The sequence below is a fragment of the Cebus imitator genome, unplaced genomic scaffold (assembly GCF_001604975.1).
Source record: "Cebus imitator isolate Cc_AM_T3 unplaced genomic scaffold, Cebus_imitator-1.0 Scaffold43, whole genome shotgun sequence".
In the NCBI taxonomy this organism is placed as follows: Eukaryota; Metazoa; Chordata; class Mammalia; order Primates; family Cebidae; genus Cebus; species Cebus imitator.
In genome coordinates, this window is record NW_016107358.1 from 4,352,928 (window position 1) to 4,372,543 (window position 19,616).

A 19,616-nucleotide genomic window follows, 5' to 3' on the forward strand; every position below is an offset into this window, starting at 1 on the left:
GTAGAGACAGGGCTTTACCATAGTGGACAGGCTGGCCTCAAACTTCTGACCTCAGGTGATCCACCTGTCTCGGTCTCCCAAAGTGCTGGGATTATAGGCCTGAGCCATAGCGCCCGGCCTGCCCCCTTCTGTGTTTTCAACGAAAGATGAACAGTTAAGCTGGACTTCAGCAAAACCGCCCTTGGTTTTCCATTAGCATTACGGCTAAGTTGTTGACCTTGGAGAAAATCCACTCTTAGAAACTTTTAAGCTGAACAAAAGCTGCACTATGAGCAGGTGCTATGATAAAGCCAAAATGGCACTCCAAGTGGAGGGTCTGATGACACAGACTAAGGGGGAGATCTTCGTTTCTCTCCTGGACAACAGGGAGTAAAAAAACAATCACATAAGGGCATTAAGAACACAGTGTGTTTTTCTTTAGCAAAGGGCATCCTGCTTTAAAAAAGAAGGTTTGCTATGCACATAGAGTGGCCACTCTCTAAAACGGTTCTGTATGATCCATGCCAATGGATCTCAAAGCAATAGGCTCCTTTTTAAAACCCAAGACGGTGGAGAGACTTGATGGAAATTTTGAGTGCATGCGAACCTCTTTTACCTTCATTTCAAGAAATAATCAGTTGTAAGCACTAGGGATTTAAAGCCAAATTGAACTCAGGCATTTTTAGAGCCCCTAGGGAGAAGGGCATTGGTGCATTTGGCTGAGTTCCACCCGTTTCCGCATAAGACGGACGTGGAGCATTTTTCACATAGTTTTGTAGGCAGCCTGACGCCAGAGTTTTCACTTCAGAGAAAAGATAAAAGATGACGGTTTCTTAGGGAACAACCAACTCTTCCTAATTTGCAATGTCTGTTCTCAAAGATGTCGTGGGCAGTGCTTGGATGGGCACTGTTAATGATTTGAGGGGTGGGGGTTAGACAGAAACAAGAACCCCCCTGGCCATTTAGAAGCCTTTGGAGGATTACATATATTTCAAAATGAGTTAAGTTCAAATAATTTTTTTTTGCTGGTGCTTAGCACACCAACGAAGTATGTAGATTTGAAAACGGGAGGCTGTTAGGTAACATTCGTTTTACTGGTATTCGTTCCAGATGCCAGCATCGTGATGAACGCTATTTGACTTCTGACATCCCTTGACGTAGGTACTGTTGGGGATGTTTTCTCTCCTGGTGGAAATGGGAAAATGATTAGAGACCAGGGGTCAGGAGACCTGAACTCTGTTCCTGGTGCCTCCCTGGCTCAGTGTTTTGTTTGATAAGTTAGATTGAAAGTTTCCAGAGGTTTTGAGGATAGCCCGGTTTGAGCATTGGCTTTGTAAAAGTACTCTGATGACCCATGGAATTACAGTTACTGTATAATCATCATCATAATGTCCAATGAAGAGGCTTACTGAGGAAGGCAGGAGAGGAATTTTAAGTGGCTGAACTCTATTTGCATTATTCATTTTACAAATAGTTTCAAAGCCTTAAAACAAATTTCAGTATGCAGTACTTTTTGCTGCTGCTGTTGTTGAGACAGAGTTTCGCCCTGTCACCCAGACTGGAGTGCAATGGCGTGATCTCGGCTCACTGCAATCTCCACCTCTCGGGTTCAAGCAATTCTCCTGCTTCAGCCCCCTGAGTAGCAGGGATTACAGGCACGTGCCACCACGTTCGGCTAATTTTTATATTTTGAGTAGAGATGGTTTTGCCATGTTGGCCAGGCTGGTCTTGAACTCCAGACCTCAGGTGATCCGCCCACCTTGGCCTCCCAAAGTGCTGGGATTACAGGCGTGAGCCCCCACGCCCAGCCATTATGCGGCACTTTAGATGTAAAGTGCTCCTCTACAACTTTCATAGGTTTCACACAAGTCTCCCTTAAGGTACATTTTCCAAATATGCTTATAGTGCATCAACCCTATCTGATGTACTTTGAGATGATTTTGTGATCACAAGGAAGGATGATAGAGATATTTTAGGGATTTGTTTCTTATTGGGATTCAGGAGGGATTTTAAAAGTTTACTAACCTGGTGTCTACTTGTCTCCTTCCTGTTGTGTTTTCTTTCTTCGGTTTCCTTCTTTTTGTGAGGGAGAGTTGAGGGATGAGTGCCTGGTTAGGAGGCAAGGAAATCAAGGACTCAGGCTTGGAAATTTACATCTCTGTGTGTTTTCTCTCACAGGTGATAACCCCCGTGAGGACAGGTCATGGCTACGTATATGAATATCCATCCAGATACCAAAAGGACGTCTACGATATCCCTCCTTCCCATACCACTCAAGGGGTGCGTACAAGAACGTGGTCACAAGAGGAGCAGAGCTCCTAGGGGTGTTGTTCTTTCAGGGCTGTAGAGAAAAGGAAGTTCACAATTTATGTATTAATATATGTCATATGAAGCTTTATTTAGGTTGTCTACCCAGTAGCCACATTAGCCAACACTATTTAAATTATGTTATCTGGATATGCTTTATCAAAAAATCCTAGTATTTCACCTGAGAGAGCTTTTGTTCTTCCATAATTTTACTTCAGAAAGTAGATTTTTTTTTTTGAGACAGAATCTCACTTTGTCACCCAGGCTGGAGTGTAGTGGCGTGATCTCAGCTCACTACAACCGCCAGCTACCAGGTTAAGGCAACTCTCCTGCCTCAGCCTCCTGAGTAGCTGGGACCACAGGCGCGTGCCACCACACCCGACTAATTTTTGTATTTTTGTAGAGATGGGGTTTTGCCATGTTGGCCAGGTTGCTCTCGAACTCCTGACGGCAAGTGATATGCCTGCCTCAGCTTTCCGAAGTGCTGGGATTACAGGCGTGAGCCACCACCAGCAGCCAGAAAGTACAAAATTTAAACTACACTTTAAAGTATGGACAGTGTAGATATTTCACATCAGATCATCTTTATATCCAATCTAAGTTGAAAACCACAAAATGTATAAAGAAAAAAAGACAATCAATCCATTATAATGTGGAGCACTGCCAAAGATCAAGCTTGTACATAACCTGGTAAATAACTCTATAATTAAGTGCTTAGGAGCATAAAAAATGAAAAGTATAAGACATTTCCATTCTGGGTAACTCATGGGTTTCTCTTCAGGTATATGACATCCCTCCCTCATCAGTGAAAGGCCCTATGTTTTCAGTTCCAGTGGGAGAGATAAAACCTCAAGGGGTCTATGACATTCCACCTACAAAAGGGGTAAGTGAGTGACTACAAAGCAGCAAAAAGGAGTGTGTGTGTGTGTGTGTGTGTGTGTGTGTGTACACGCGCACGCATCTGCACGTCTGTGGGGGGCGTGTGGGGTTGGGAGGGTAGGTAGGTAGTTTATTGGAATAAAAAAAGAAGGGCAAACCCAAAAGGGGAAAAAGTAGTCTTGGTGAGAGTAAAGGAAAGAAGCAAAAAAGAAAAGGCACTAATTGAAGATAGCTCTAGGGATTTCATCTTGAGGAGCCCCAACTAAAAAAAATCGGGAGGCCAATAAGGAGAACCCTTGGGCAGGGAACTTAATGAGTTGGGGGATAGGGTATTTGTATATTTGCATTTGTAGAGGGTTGGGTTTGTTTTGTAGAGGGTTTGTTTTGTTTTGTTTGAGACAGGGTCTCGCTCTGTCACCCAGGCTGGAGTGCAGCGGCGCAATCATAGCTCATTGCAACCTTGACTTCCAATCCTCTCACCTCAGTCTCCCAGGTAGCTGACACCACAGGTGCACGCTGCCATGCCTGCCTAAATTGCATTTTTTATAGGGATGGCATCTCCCTATGATGCCCAGGCTGGTTTTGAACATACAACCTCAAGTATCCTACCACTTTGGCCTCCCAAAGTGGCGGGATTATAGGCATGAGCCACTGCACCTAGCCTGTAGAGAGTTTGACAGTTTTCTCAGTCTGTATGTTCAGGTGAACTCGTTTGACTCACTCTGTTACCCTCTGGGGTATGCCTGCACAGGAAGCGTGGTAATCCCTACTTTACAGACAAGGGGACTGTGTTTCAGACACCTGTGCAGCTCGTTCAGCATCACACAGCTGCTGTGATGACCAAAGAGACAGGGGGAGACTTACTCCGGTCTTACTCTGCCTCTCGGCACAGATCAGCAGGAGGATGCCCAGGAGGTAGTCAGAAACATAGGACTGGAACACAGGAGTGGGCAATTTCGCCAGGAGGGCTCCACATAGGAGTCCACACCAAGAATGTGGGGGTGGACACACTTGTCAAAGGACAAGGGAAGTGACACCAGAATCGTGGGGAACCTTGGAAGTACGTAACATTGGGGACAGGGGAGGGCGACCGAAAAAGTGCCAGCAGATAGGACGGAGAACATGGGATCGCACGTTCCCATGAGCCAACTGGATAACTAGCATTTTGCTGTCTACTCGCTTTTCAGGTATACGCCATTCCACCCTCTGCTTGCCGGGATGAAGCAGGGCTTAGGGAAAAAGACTATGACTTCCCCCCTCCCATGAGACAAGCTGGAAGGCCGGACCTCAGACCAGAAGGGGTTTATGACATTCCCCCAACCAGTACCAAGCCAGCAGGGAAGGACCTTCATGTAAAATACAACTGTGACATTCCAGGAGCTGCAGAACTGGTGGCTCGAAGGCACCAGAGCCCATCCCCGAATCACCCACCTCCACAACTGGGACAGTCAGTGGGCCCTCAGAATGACGCATATGACGTCCCCCGAGGCATTCAGTTTCTTGAGCCACCAGCAGAAACCAGTGAGAAACCAAACCCCCAAGAAAGAGATGGTGTTTATGATGTCCCTCTGCATAATCCACCAGACACTAAAGGCTCTCGGGACTTGGTGGATGGGATCAACCGATTGTCTTTCTCCAGCACGGGCAGCACCCGGAGTAACATGTCCACATCTTCCACCTCCTCCAAGGAGTCCTCGCTGTCATCCTCCCCAGCTCAGGACAAAAGGCTCTTGCTGGATCCAGACACAGCTATCGAGAGACTTCAACGGCTCCAGCAGGCCCTGGAGATGGGTGTCTCCAGCCTAATGGCACTGGTCACCACCGACTGGCGGTGTTACGGATATATGGAAAAACACATCAATGAGATACGCACGTCGGTGGAGAAGGTGGAACTGTTCCTGAAGGAGTACCTCCACTTTGTCAAGGGAGCCGTCGCAAATGCTTCCTGCCTCCCAGAACTCCTCCTCCACAACAAGATGAAGCGGGAGCTGCAAAGAGTCGAAGACTCCCACCAGATCCTGAGTCAAACCAGCCACCACCTAAATGAGTGTAGCTGGTCCCTGAATATCCTGGCCATCAACAAGCCCCAGAACAAGTGTGATGATCTAGACCGGTTTGTGATGGTGGCAAAGACAGTGCCCGATGACGCCAAGCAGCTCACCACAACCATCAACACCAATGCAGAGACCCTCTTTAAACCCGGCCCTGGCAGCTTGCATCTGAAGAATGGGCCGGAGAGCATCATGAACTCAACAGAGTACCCACATGGCAGCCCCCAGGTACAGCTGCTGCATCCTGGTGACCACAAGGCCCAGGCCCACTCCAAGGCACTGCCCCCGGGCCTGGGCAAGGAGCAGGCCCCTGACTGTAGCAGCAGTGATGGTTCTGAGAGGAGCTGGATGGATGACTATGATTATGTCCACCTACAGGTAAAGCAACCAAACTCATGAAACACCTAGGCTCACTCACATGCAGGGAGCCTGAGACAGATGCCTGTGAGGCTGTCGGGTTGGACTACCAAAGGAGCGAAGCTGATGAATGTTAATCCACGTGGTTCATAAATTGGAGGGCGTGTTGTAGAGTAGGGAGAACACTGGACTGAGGGTCCTGAACACTCACTCAGCTCTAGCCCTTTCCCTGACACTTACTGTGTGACCAACATATTCAGCCTCCTTGGGCATTCATTTCCTCATGTGCAAAATGAATGGTGTAAGGGTTTGGATTAGGTCCCAGGCAAGAGGAGACTCACCAAGTAGGATAGCAGGCTCTCTAATAATAATACCAGCTCCACTTCTATTTGTGTTTTAGGTATGGTTCCATATAACATTTTATTTGAAAAAAAAAATGTTTTCATCATTAAGAAAAAGAATAGAAAACCTTTCCACTAGAGATTTTCCAAGGCCCCTGGTAGCTACTTTGTGTGTGTTTGTGTAATTGCTTTAAAACTTAGCCCCATCTCAGACTACCTAGAGGACCACTGCACATTTGCTAGTTGTCCCTGGAGCTTAATCTACATATGGGACATTGGACTGTCAAGTTGGCCTCCTACAGGTGGGAATTCCAGCAAGCTCCAAGTTGACCTGGGATTCTGACAGTTGTCCCTTCCACCTTGAGGGATTAAAACATTCTACCAAGATCCATTATTTAGGACTAAGGCTTACTATTTTTTTTTTTTTTGAGACAGAGTCTCACTCTGCCACCCAGGCTGGAGTGCAGTGGTGCCATCTTATCACACTGCAGCATCTGCCTCCTGGGTTCAAGCAATTCTCCTGCCCCAGCCTCCCGAGTAGCTGGGACTACAGGTTCATGCCACCACATCAGGCTAATTTTTGTATTTTTAGTAGAGATGGGGTTTCACCATGTTGGCCAGGATAATCTTGATCACCTGACCTCGTGATTTGCCCGCCTCAGCCTCCCAAAGTGCAGGTATTACAGGTGTGAGCCACCGTGCCTGGCCTAGGCTTACTATCTTATGCTACCTTTCTTTTAATTTGACAGAGTCACAGATTATACTAAGAACTATGTACTATTATACCCAATTCCCTTGAGTGCAAAAAAGTGTGGGAAGGAGAACTGAGCCTCACCTGGTGCTGAGGTAGGGAGTGGAGAGAGAAGGATGGAGGCATTGAACATTCACGTTACTGCTTGTCTAAGTCTGCACAGTGGGAAACACTGCTTTGGAGCAGAGATCTACAGATGATTTGAGGGAACTAGAAGTGAGAAGTGGACCACATTTAGACCTGTGTTTGGAGGTTTACAGGTTCACATATAATCTATTAGAAAAGAACCCAGCAGAATAGTACATTTATATAGGAGATTTGAAGGGAATCAGGAGTAGCTCTCCGAAAATGGTAAGGTTGCCCAGAAAGCTGGCACCCTGTATGGGAATGGGTTTTATTTTTCTGCCGTCCCTGTCTAGGATTCACAGTGCCTCACTGGGTATTAGATGTTGCCGAGGCAGTGGAAAATAAAGAGTATTTACTCATCTGTCAATGAATTTGTTAGCATAAGTGAATCACAGTGATGACATAATATGTTCTTTATGTTGAAAATTAACAGGGTAAGGAGGAGTTTGAGAGGCAACAGAAAGAACTATTGGAAAAAGAGAATATCATCAAACAGAACAAGATGCAGCTGGAACATCATCAGGTAAGTTCAATCAGAGCAAAGCCTGCTTGGCGTTGGAAAGATTTCCCACCTGGTACTAAGGAAAAGTGTAGCTTCTAGAGATGATGATTTTGATTCTTCCAGCTCACTGGCGGAATCAGCTCCAAAGCATGGAATGAGGTTTAAAAGCAAAGAGAAGGTTTATGACCTTGCTAGTTCATCTGAGTGTACCAGGGTTATTTCTAAACGGTAGTTTTTTAAATGCTAAACCTGCATATTCTAACATATGAGGACTATTTACGTTAAGGCATTTGGTCTCAAGAAACAAGACCCATTCAAGCTAACCTAGGCAAACAGGTTTATAGGAAAGCCATAGTGAGGGAATTCAGTAACAGAAAATGAAGACAGAGCTAGGTCTGGTAAGAACTAGAACTGTTAATTCTCTCTCCTTCTTGTACTTCCTTTGCTTCTTTCTATACATCCACTTCACTCTCCCCTATTTTCTGGTTTCCTCTGCTTTATTGGCTGTAACTTCGCAGAACTCATAAATGGCCACTCAGAGCTTTTTCTATAGATGGCCTCTCATCTCAGTTTCCTCTTCCGATGGTTAGCTCCTTTCTGTGGTTCGTCAGATTCCTAAGAAAGAGTCTGATTGGGCTATTTTGATTGGGCCATTTCTCTCTCTGTGTGTGTGTGTGTGTGTGTGTGTGTGTGTGTGTGTGTGTACCTCTCTCTCTCTGTCTGTCTCCGCCTATTTGTGTCTCTCTCGCCAGCATCACAAGCCTATGGTTTGGCTGGCCTTGGTCCAGTCTAAGAGTAGGGAGCAGAATTCAATGTTTTCAACTATCTCCAGGCCTGTCTACCGAGGACTTTGGGCAGGGCATGTTCATTCAAAAGTTGGGTATGAGTAGGGCAGATAATGAGTATTGCTAGGAAAAGGGCACAAAAATAAAGAGAGATGGCTTGAGGATTTATTTGCAAGGCTTTTAAGATGAAATGAAGTAAAATGGCATATAATGACATGAAATGACATGCTATGTTTAGGAAATCTGAGTTCTAATTCTTTCTGGCCAACCATGTCAAGTACAACCAACTACGTAACCTCCCCAAACTTCAGTTACTTCTCTATATAATGGGAAAGTACACCTCCCCAATCTAATGACCTGATACATTGATGAACCTATTTGCCTAAGATATATTAAATATAATCTATTATGATTAAATGCCTTGGAATATCACCTTGTACCTGTTTGTGTTTGCCTTGGCATCTAGCAAGGTAAGACGGCAGGGCTCTGGGGAACTTGTTGAAACCATAGCAATGCCTAAGAAGAAAACGGATTCCAGAAAAGTAAAGCTGGCCATGCATTTCGTGAGGTGATCACTGCTCCAGCTCCTCCCTACCTCCAGGTGGAAGATTAACTGAGTCCTAAGCTCAGGTCACAGAGAGTACTTACCTGCAAAAGACAGGTGTCTCCTGAGTCTTAATGGAATCGCTAGAAATTATCATAATTGCAATTTAAATAATATACCATTTGGGAGCAATGAGAAAAGCCAACACCTCATGCATCTGACTCTGGGTGAGGCCCTCTTCTTTTAACAGCTCTGGGGGACTAAATATTATGATGCACAATTCCCATTCAGACTTCCTTAGAAAGGTTTTTTTTTTCCTTAAGGGCTTAATATTTATATGCATTAGTCTTCATGTAGTGCTGGGACATAACATGTCTATCAATCTTGACAGATAAATAGAAAGGGGTCAGGAATGGTCATTTCATCTGAGCATCCTGAGATAGTTGAGACTTTCCCCAAGAAGGAGCAAACTGTCAGTAACTTACCTGACAAGAGGTCACTACATTTGGTTTTCCCATACCACCACTCAACACTAATAAACATTTATATAGCACCTACTCCATACCAAACTATTCTAGGCAATTTGTAAACTTTAACTCATTTAACCTCCATAAAGGTGTAGGTAGCAGGGCTGTGCTTTAAACCCTATGTTGCCTTCTAGCCGTGGGGTACAAGAGACCAGTGGTCCAATCATAGAAGGTCCGAGCTGGAGGATCATCTATCTCAACGTCTACATTTTACAGTTTGGGAAAGCATGGCAGCTTGACCCAGGCTGCCCCACTCACATGCATCTGACAGTTGTTAGGGACTAAAGCCCCCGTCTTTTAACTCCAAGACCTGGTTAATTTGCATTGCACCACACTCCCTTGTCCTAATGAAAGCTACTTTGTCTTCCTTCCAGCTGAGCCAGTTCCAGCTGTTGGAACAAGAGATTACAAAGCCCGTGGAGAATGACATCTCGAAGTGGAAGCCCTCTCAGAGCCTGCCCCCCACAAACAGCGGCGTGAGTGCCCAGGATCGGCAGTTGCTGTGCTTCTACTATGACCAATGTGAGACCCATTTCATCTCCCTTCTCAACGCCATCGACGCGCTCTTCAGTTGTGTCAGCTCAGCCCAGCCCCCACGAATCTTTGTGGCACACAGCAAGTTTGTCATTCTCAGTGCACACAAACTGGTGTTCATTGGAGACACGCTGACACGGCAGGTGACTGCCCAGGACATTCGCAACAAAGTGATGAACTCCAGCAACCAGCTCTGCGAGCAGCTCAAGACTATAGTCATGGCAACCAAGATGGCCGCCCTCCATTACCCCAGCACCACAGCCCTGCAGGAAATGGTGCACCAAGTGACAGACCTTTCTAGAAATGCCCAGCTGTTCAAGCGCTCTTTGCTGGAGATGGCAACATTCTGAGAAGAAAAAAAGAGGAAGGGGACTGTGTTAATGGTTACTAAGGAAAACTGGAAATATTATCTGGTTTTTGTAAATGTTATCTATTTTTGTAGATATTTTATATGAAAATGAAATATTTTAACATTTTATGGGTTAGACAACTTTCAGAAATTCAGGGAGCTGGAGAGGGAAATCTTTTTTTCCCCCCTGAGTGGTTCTTATGTATACATAGACGTATCTAAGACATAAACTGTACAGAAACTTGTCCACATGCGTGTGTATGCCTGTATATTCATGTTTGTTTGTAGATGTTTGTCTGATGTATTTCATTAAAAAAAAAAAACGTGAGTTAAGAAGCACCTTAGTAAGCACCTTCTAAAGCTGCATGTTTTTGTTGTTAAAAACATGCCAGCTGGTTATAATATTGTTCTCCATGTACTTGTAATGATTCTGAGCCTAGCTCTGCCAAATCTGGGAAGCACGTACATTTGCAGGTGTTCACCTTCCAAATGATGAGGCACAGCATGACTTATTCTTGTTTTAAAAACTCTTCACAATTGACCATCGTAAACACACGATCGCCAAGTGCCCAAAAGCCCTCTTGCAGAGCAAATTTCAGAATATATAGGTGAATCCAAGCTCTGATATTTCAGGTGCTGGAGGGAGGACAGACCTGTGTGTTTAGAGGCCAGGACCACAGTTAGGGTTGGGTTGTTTCAATACTGAGAGAGCTACAGTAAAAGGAGAGCAACTGCCCCCCTGGGGCTATTGGATCTTCTGCATTTTTGAGCAATTCTGCCATGAGGTTTTCCAAAAGATGTTTTTTGAGTTGTAAAAACTGTATTTGCAGCAAGGATTCACAAAGACATATCAGATTATGACTGTTCACCAAAACAGGGGAATGGTTTGATCTGCCAGTTGCAAGTAGAGGCCTTTCTGACTCTTCACATTCACTTTGGTGCTACTATCCCCATTACCTGAGGAAAACTGGCCAGGTCCTTGATCATGGGACTATAGAGCCATCAGGACATATCCTGCTCTCTAAGGGAATTTATTGCTTGGTCTTGCACCTTCTTTAAAACTCACATATACAGACCTGACACTCAGAGTGGCTAGTTACACAGAGTCCATCCAGTTTTTACACCTTCGTGTGACCAGTGTGTATAACCCCTACCGCTATGTCACAGGTAGTCACAGCATCCATTCCATTGTATGTCTCCTCACACCGGTTAGTATTGACACAGCACAGACACCACAAGCCATCAGGTTCTTCATGGGGCAAGTGAAATACTGCTACCCCATGGGTAAATGCATTCACACCTTACCAAGAGAAGAAGCACGTTATCTATGATCTTTTGGTCCAGTTCCTATTTAGCATTTTTATTCCAGCCTGTTTGGAAACATGTTTTTATTTGCATTATATGCCTGATTGAATTAAGCTTGCTTGTTTTAAACAACTAAATCATTAGAACAACAACAAAAAAAAATGATTAAAAAAACAAGAATGTATAATCTCAGCGTGATTTTAAAAAAATCAGTGGAAATAAATGATCATAGAAGGTGCTTTTCAAAACAATTGCTATTATAATTTTCAAAGTCCTACTCTGCCAAAAAAAGACTAAAAGTCATACGTTACATGACAAGGAAATGTGTATGTGGGGAGAGGGTTGCTGAAAATCAACAACACTTGAAGTTAAAAAGTGTGTCTTTGTAGATTTCATGGTATGATGTGTATTTCTTAGGAGATGGCTGACTTGATTGATCTACTCTAAGTGGAGACATTTCGCATTTTTAAAACCAAAATCTTCAATCTGTATAACTCCTTGCCATCTTGTATGTAAAGGCTATTTTTAAATCATTAAATTTTTAGATCTCTGTTTTCATAACCACTGGGTTTTCTTTTTCATATTCCTCTGTCACAGAATGAAATATTGGCTTACTTTGGCACTCCTAATATAAAAAGTTAAATTATGATTATTTTATCAATGCTATAGGTCAGAATTTTTTTAGAAAAATTGAGGGCTTTGTTTTGTTTTTATATATATGTCACTTCCAGGTGTATTTACATTCAAAGAAAATTCTGGAATCTGTGAACATTATCAAATTCAAATATCTGGAACGAGGCTTATGTTCACCAAAAGAACCCACACATTCAGTAACGTGGGATAATTTGCTTTTGTAATATGGGTATTACCATTCATGTGGTTTTTAAAATCAAAGGAAATTGTTCTATTTATTTTGGAATAGTCATAAATAATTAAAAGCAAAGCATATTTAATGAAATTAAGAGATTCATAACCATGTGAATTATAATTTTAATGGCTGGCCCACTCTTTCATTCAGGTATCCCACTGAGAGGTACAGACAAACAAATTATTTCAATATATCTAGTACCATTTTGCCCACACATATTAACTTATTTTTGACAAAAATGTCAAGGCACTTCAATGAGGAAATGAAAAGTCTTCTGAAAAAAAATGGTGCTGGAACAGCTAGATCTATGAAAAAAAAATGAATACACATCTTATGTTCTACCCAAAAATTAACCCAAATGGATCATAGACCTAAATGTAAAATTTAAAATTCCTAGAAGAAAACGCAGGAGAAAATCTCTGTGATCTTAGGTAGACAAAAGTTCCACATTTGAAACACTTTAAAAACTTAACTCAGAAAAAAAATGATAAATTGGACTTCATCAAAATTAAAAACTATTATTCTTCTAAGGATATCATTAAGAAAACGAAAAATCAAGGCAGAGAATGGGAGGAAATACATCACATCTATCAGCCAAGGACTTATATCAGACTTAGGAGACAAACAACTAAATTTATTTAACTTGGCAAAAATTTGTAGAAAAAACCTTATAAAAGAAGACATATGTAGGTAAATGGAAAAGTAAATAAACACCACACTAAATAGAATCACTAAAATTAAAAAGACAAAACATACCCAGTGTTGGTGCAAGAAAGGGGAGCAAACGTAGCTCTTGTACATCACTGGTAAGAACGTTAAATGGTACAAACACTATGGGAAATAGATTGGCAATTTCCTAAAAAGTTAAATCTCTGTCTATCATATGACCTATCAATTTCTCTTCTAGATATTTACCCAAAAGAAATAAAAACATATGTCCATACGAAGACTTATATAAGAATATTTATAACAGCTGTATTTGTAACAGCAAAAGCTAGAAAGAACCCAAAATGTTCATTCATCTATGTGAATGAATAAAATTACTATGGTATATCCACACAGTGGAATACTACACAGAAATCAAAAGGAAAAATATTGCAACAAATAGTCAACATGAATGAACATCAAAACTATTATGACACAAAAAAGAAGCCAGACAAAAAGAGTACCTATGCTATGTTTCCATTTATACAAACTTTAGAAAATGTAAAGCAACCCATAGTGACAGAAAGCGTATAAGTGGTTGCCTAGAGACAAATGGTGGAAGCAATGGATTCCAAAGGAGTCCATGGAAACTTGGGAATGAAAGCAACGTCCATTGTCTTAATTATGGTGATGGTTTCACAGCTGTATGCACGCCTAACCTCTTCAAATTGTACACTTTAAATACATACAGTTTATTCTTCCTCAATTTTTTCAAAGTAAATGGTTTAGGTACTCCTATTAAAAGTTAGAATCCTCAGACTAGATTTTAAAATGTAAGACCAACTATGTGCTATGTAAAAGATGCTCACTTGAAATAAAAATACACAGATAAGTTAAAAACAAGGGGATAGAAAGAGATGTACTATGTGCATTCTAACTTTTTTCTTAAAAAACCAGAGCAGCTATAATATTAACAGACAAAGTAGAATTCAGAACAAGGGCAAAGAGGAGCATTTCATGATAATGGAATCAATTAATAAAGAAGACAAAACATTCCTAAATGTGTATGCACCAATCACAAAGTCTCAAAATACATGCAGCAGAAACTGACATAACAGAAAGGACAAATAGAAAATCTATAATGATAGGTAGAGGTTTCCACACTCATCTCTCAGCAATTAATAGAACAAGCAAACAAAACAAAACCAGTAATAACTGGTACGAATGGAACTCTCCTCCGTTGCTGGTAGGAATGTAAAATGGTACAATCGTTTTGGAAAATGGTTTGGCAATCTCTAATAAAGTTAAACATATGATTTCAACATAGCCCAGCAATCCCAATTACAGGTATTTACCCAAGAAAAATGAAGACATATATCTATATAAAAAGCTAATTGCTTTATTCATAATTGTGCCAACTGGAAACAACCCAAAAGCCATCAGCAGGTGAGTAGATAAGTATATTGTGGTCTATTTATGCAATGGAATACTATTAAGCAATGAAAAGGAGTGAACAAATTAGACACGTAACAACTGAGCAGATCAACCTCAGACACGCTGAATGAAAGCCAGGCAAATAAAGAGAACTTCTGTATGAAGCTCCAGAAGGCAAGAATCTAACTTGTAGTGACAAAAATCAGACCTGTGATTTCCTAAGGCCAGGTTTAGGGGTTGGTGATTATTTGGGAAAGAGCATGAAGGAGCCTTTTGGCAGGATGGATATGTTTTACATCATCATCATACAACACTGCAAAACTTTCTGCGAGGGTGAAAATGTCTTCCATTTACACTATCCAAAATGCTGGATAACAGTCACATGTGGCTATAGTAAAACTGAGGACATTTTTCATGTAAGTTAATTTTTGCTTATTAGACTTGAAATAGCCACCTGTGGTTAGTGGCTCCTGTACTGGACAGCACAGTATATATAATCTTAATTGTTATAGTAATTATGTGTATCCATAAATTTGTCAAAACTTATTATAAAATACACTTAACATACGTGCATTTTATTGTAGGTAAGCCTTACCTGAATAAAGTTGATTTTAAAAAGAGATAAAGCATTTCCCAACTAATTCTAATGCTCCAATTTTTCAAGTCAATATTATCATCAATTCACAAAAACATCAGCAGGCCCATAGAAAGAGACCAAACTAGAAAGTCAAGCTTCTAAATCCACAGCAGGTTACTGCTTCAGAGCCAGTGACACTGAGCTAGTTCATGTCCCACCAGGAACACAAATGTGGTTTCCTAACCCTGAGTCAGTAGAAGCCTGTCTGGGCTTTAGATGCTTCCCCAAAAACCACATCTACATTCTTTATATTTTTTGAGGGATTATGATAAAAGAAAAACTGTCATTCTCCAAAGAACATAAAAAACAATAGGGATTCACTTATTCATTGAACATTTCCTGCCTGGCCAGCAGGAACAGGCAAACCTGCCCTGGGTATCAATAAGGTCCCCACTGTCCCCACCAAAGGAGCCAGCCCCACCTCACAGCCAGTGTCTCTGTGTGCTCAGCAATGTGCTGTGGACCAAAGGGGCAGAAGAAGAAGAAGAGATGTGGATTCTGCCTTTCTTTGTTTGAGATAAAAAACAAACATGTCCTTTAAACAGTTTAAGGCAGACTATAGACAAATGTTCACGTAATCTGCATGCAAAGATTTTAAAGTAGAGAAAATGAGAAACATCAAAGTGATCTGGCTGGTGAGAAACAGCCTCTAGCTAAGGGCGGGTTGAAGAGGTTGATCATAAAGAAACGTGTCCTACTCCGCACTGTGGGGCTATCACAGAATACCAAACACTGGATAATGTATAAAGAACAAAAATTTCTTTCTCGCAGTCTGGAAGCTAAGAAGTTCAAGGTTGAGGGTTTGTATCCAGTGAGGGCCTTCCTGCTGCATCATCCCGTGATGGAAGGTAGAAAGGCAAGAGAGCATGAGAGAGTAAGAGACTGAAGCGGCAGCCTCAGGCTCAAAAATTGATGATCCTGTTTAACTAGGCACGAGGGTGGAGCCCTCCCTACCTCCCACTGGGCCTCAGCTCCAAACGCTGCTGCAATGGGGTTAAGTTTCCGACACATGCTCTTTGGGGGATACATTCAGACCATACCAGAAAGGCTAACTGGATGGCAGAGGAAAGGCTGGCAAAGGCTGGTGGCCAAGAAGGCATGCTGCAAAGATGGTACGATGAGGGGCTCTCGGGAATCACACTGCAGTGACTTCCGCTTTGCATTTTGTGCCTTCAGAGAATTCACTTAGAACAGACTTACCAAATATTTGTTGGCCTAATGAAACTGGACATTCGATGACATCATATGCTTTCAAAGAAGAGAAAGGAGAGAAGACAGCGGGAGGGGCCGGGATGAGAGGAAGATGATGAGGATAATGAAGACTTCAAGGGGATAAAAGGGAGGGGACGGAGAGAGGACGAGAGGAAAAAGCAGAGGCGAGAGACAGAGAAGCAAGAAAAACGGTGATTAGAAAAGAGTCAGTGAAACAAGCAACAGACTGCAAGAGACACACAGTGTATTGGAAAGCAAAATGTGATGTTCTTTGGCCATCTAGGTTCTCAAGGTATTGTCAGAAACAAATAGCAGATACTCCTTGAAAACAGGGCTGCGTTGTCATTTTGAGAAACACATCATCTGTCAGTCTCTTGAAAAGACTCAATACTCGTGAGCATGTAAAAGGTTCTAGGCCGGGTGCGGTGCCTCATGCCTACAATCCTAGCACTTTGGAAGGCCAAGGTGGGTGGATCGCCTGAGGTTAGGAGTTCAAGACCAACCTGGCCAACATGGTGAAATGCCATCTCTACTAAAAATACAAAAATTAGCTGGGCATGGTGGCGCACACCTGTAATCCCAGCTACTCAGGAGGCTGAGACAGGAGAATTGCTTGAACCCAGGAGGCGCAAGTTGCTGCAGTGAGCTGAGATCATGCCACTGAACTCCAGCCTGGGCAACAGAGCAAGACTCTGTCTTTAAAAAAAAAAAAAAAAAAAAAAAAAAAAAAAAAAAAAAAAAAAAAAAAAAAAAAAAAAAAAAAAAAGGCTCTAAGAAGTCTTGCAATATAAAAACTCACCTTATCTACTATTTCATAAAATTATTTTGACACTAAGAGCCATTTTCTCTCTTAACATTTATTAAAACCTGGTCTAGGAGATTCAGATAGTTTTTGTTTTCCTCCGCCCACAAAAGAGTGAGGCCTGCCAATGTGACTCAGCTCACAGAATTATCATTGTTCTTGCCCACATTTATCAAGGTCAAGTTCTCTGGCTTTAACAGCCTTTTAGAAGCAACAGGCTATGGGAGCACCTGTTCCGACCTTTAGCGCCCATACTCACTTTGAATCTGTACAAACTTCTAAATAAGTATGTGAAGATACTTTATTACTTCATTCATTTCTCATTATCTGAATATTTGTCTTAGAATAAACATGGCAGAAACAAACCAATAATTAATTTGGATGAGCTTTCCCAAATAATCAATTCCTTGGGACCAGGATTTTTTTTGTAGAAATGCTTTGGAAAGGCCAATATTATATGAACAGTTCTAAAATAAAAATATTTCTCAGAAGAGAACCAAAAAAATGAAAGAAAAATACAATACATATAAAAGGGAAGATAAATAGAGTCAGAGACACATTGTCTAGTGCATCCAGAAATTTAATCTAAGAAGAGGTGCTTGATTCTTGGAAAGGCTTTTGAAGGTGGCAAGAACGGTAAGGACAAATACATACTTTGAAAAAATATGGTTTAAGTGGTTAAACCCTGGCTATGTTAAGGCATAAGAGCAATTGATGTGCAACTGTAAAAATGACATCAATCTCCACCATTTTTTGGTGTCTAGTTTGAGTCAGCAGACACTTCATCAAACACATTACCTTTGCCCTCATACCAAACTCCTAGGTGGTTCTTATTTTCACTTTGCAGAGGAGGAGGCTGAAGCTAGAAGGGAGTTAAACAATTGGCCCAAGTTTCAAGGCTGGCAAACAGAAGTGGTCGTCTCCCTATACTACACAAGCACTCTGCCGGCTGCAGGAACGTGTACAAAGGATATCCTCTAGGTGCTGGAAACAGATGCTCGGTGCCACAAGGAAAAATCAGCACTGAGACAAAGGATCTCTCAGCAAAGCAACTTCCACTCCTGGACTGCAGGAAGGGTACCCTCGATAGCCATCTTGCCACAAGAGTACAAGGAACAAAGGAAAAGCAGACATATTTATCCCTTACATATTTGGGGTCGTCCTTACTGCTGTGTCTGACCTCCGCTGGCTGGAGCCAGACCTCACAATCTAAACCAAAACACAACTGGCTAACAACTTAAAATTTTTTAAACAGGTAAGAGGCATAGGCTGCGATCTGGGACAGGCCTGTGAGCACGTCCAGCACAGATATCTTGGTTAATGTACAAGGACATAGAATATACTACGTGCCTATAAGCATGGCATGTTTCACAGCTACATAGGATAGGGCAAGAGTTATTAGCACACTTACGATTTATTCTTTAACAAGAAAGGAAACTTGAAGAGGAACATTTTTACTTCCCACACTAAGTGATTGAAAGATTTTTATTTTTATTTTTTAAGAGACAAATCTTGCCCTGTTGCCTAAGCTGGAGTGTAGTGGCACGACGCTAGTTCACAGCAGCCTGAACTCCTGGGCTCAAGGAATCCTCCCACCTCAGCCTCCCAAGTAGCTAGGACTACAGGTGCACGCCACTACGCACAGCTAAGTTCTTTTTGCAGAGACAGGGTCTTGCTGTGTTGCCCAGGCTTATCTCAAACTCTTTACTTTGAGAGATCCTCCACCCTCAGCCTCCCAAAGCATTGGGCTTATCAGTGTAAACCACTGCACCTGGCCTAATGGAAGGACTTTAAACAGTTGTATGACACCATCATATTTTTGCTCTGAAAATAGCCCCCTGGCTGCAGTGTGCAGAGTGGTGAAGAGAGGCCATGTGGATCCTGGCAGCTCAGTTAGTAGGCCATTGAGTCAGTTCTAGGAGCAGTGATGAAGATAGGTGAGATTAGAATGCAGGAGTGGAGATGGAGAGAAGAAGACAGGTTTCCGGGATGTGGGAGGATGGGTCAGTAGGAGAGGTGATGAGCTGTACCTGGTGAATGATGACGAGGGGTCCAGCGAAGGGCTTCTCGCCCGGGCATCTGGATGGATGTGGATCCACTCATAAGCTAGGATGTGCCAAAGGTATTTCAGAACCAGCCTGGGTGCAATCCACACTTACTGCACTCCCCCGCCTGGCACTGAGCAAAGCACGTAAGGGAGGAGCAACACTGGGCAAGAACCCCCACAGTCTATCTGGAGGAAGCTAAGCTAAGCCTCCTTTACTTCCTCCTGCGGTGTGGATGTGTAGGCACGTGCTTATTTTATGGTTGAAAAAAAAGAAGGAAAAGAAAAGAGAAAAATAGCCTTGAAAGGGTTCTAGGCCAGGTGCGGTGGCTCACACCTGGAATCCCAACACTTCGGGAGTCCGAGGCAGGCGGATCATGAGATCAGGAGTTCAAGACCAGCCTGGCCAACGTGGTGAAATCTATCTCTACTAAAAATACAAAAATTAGCCAGGCATGGTGGTGGGAGCTTGTAGTCCCAGCTACTTGGTAGGCTGAGGCAGGAGGATCACTTGAACCTGAGAGGCAGAGGTTACAGTGAGCCAAGGTTGTGCCACTGCACTCCAGCCTGGGCCACAGAGAGAGACTCTGTCTAAAAAAAAAGAAAGAAAGAAAAGAAAAGGTTTTAAGTCGTAGAG

The 19,616-nt window shown here is 42.6% G+C and overlaps 1 protein-coding gene across 3 annotated transcripts in view; it reads left to right on the forward strand.

The window, feature by feature from the left end:
• NEDD9 (neural precursor cell expressed, developmentally down-regulated 9) overlaps positions 1-11,898 on the forward strand; it is a 190,240-nt gene extending 178,342 nt beyond the window's left edge. For all 3 annotated transcript variants that reach the window (XM_017526665.2, XM_017526666.2, XM_037737830.1), the window contains 5 exons: positions 2,158-2,259; positions 3,068-3,169; positions 4,353-5,594; positions 7,225-7,314; positions 9,524-11,898. In XM_017526665.2, coding sequence (XP_017382154.1) covers positions 2,158-2,259; positions 3,068-3,169; positions 4,353-5,594; positions 7,225-7,314; positions 9,524-10,033 — 2,046 coding nt within the window. In that variant the 3' untranslated portion in view covers positions 10,034-11,898. The remainder of the gene's footprint in view (positions 1-2,157; positions 2,260-3,067; positions 3,170-4,352; positions 5,595-7,224; positions 7,315-9,523) is intronic.
• The last annotated feature ends 7,718 nt before the right edge of the window (positions 11,899-19,616 follow it).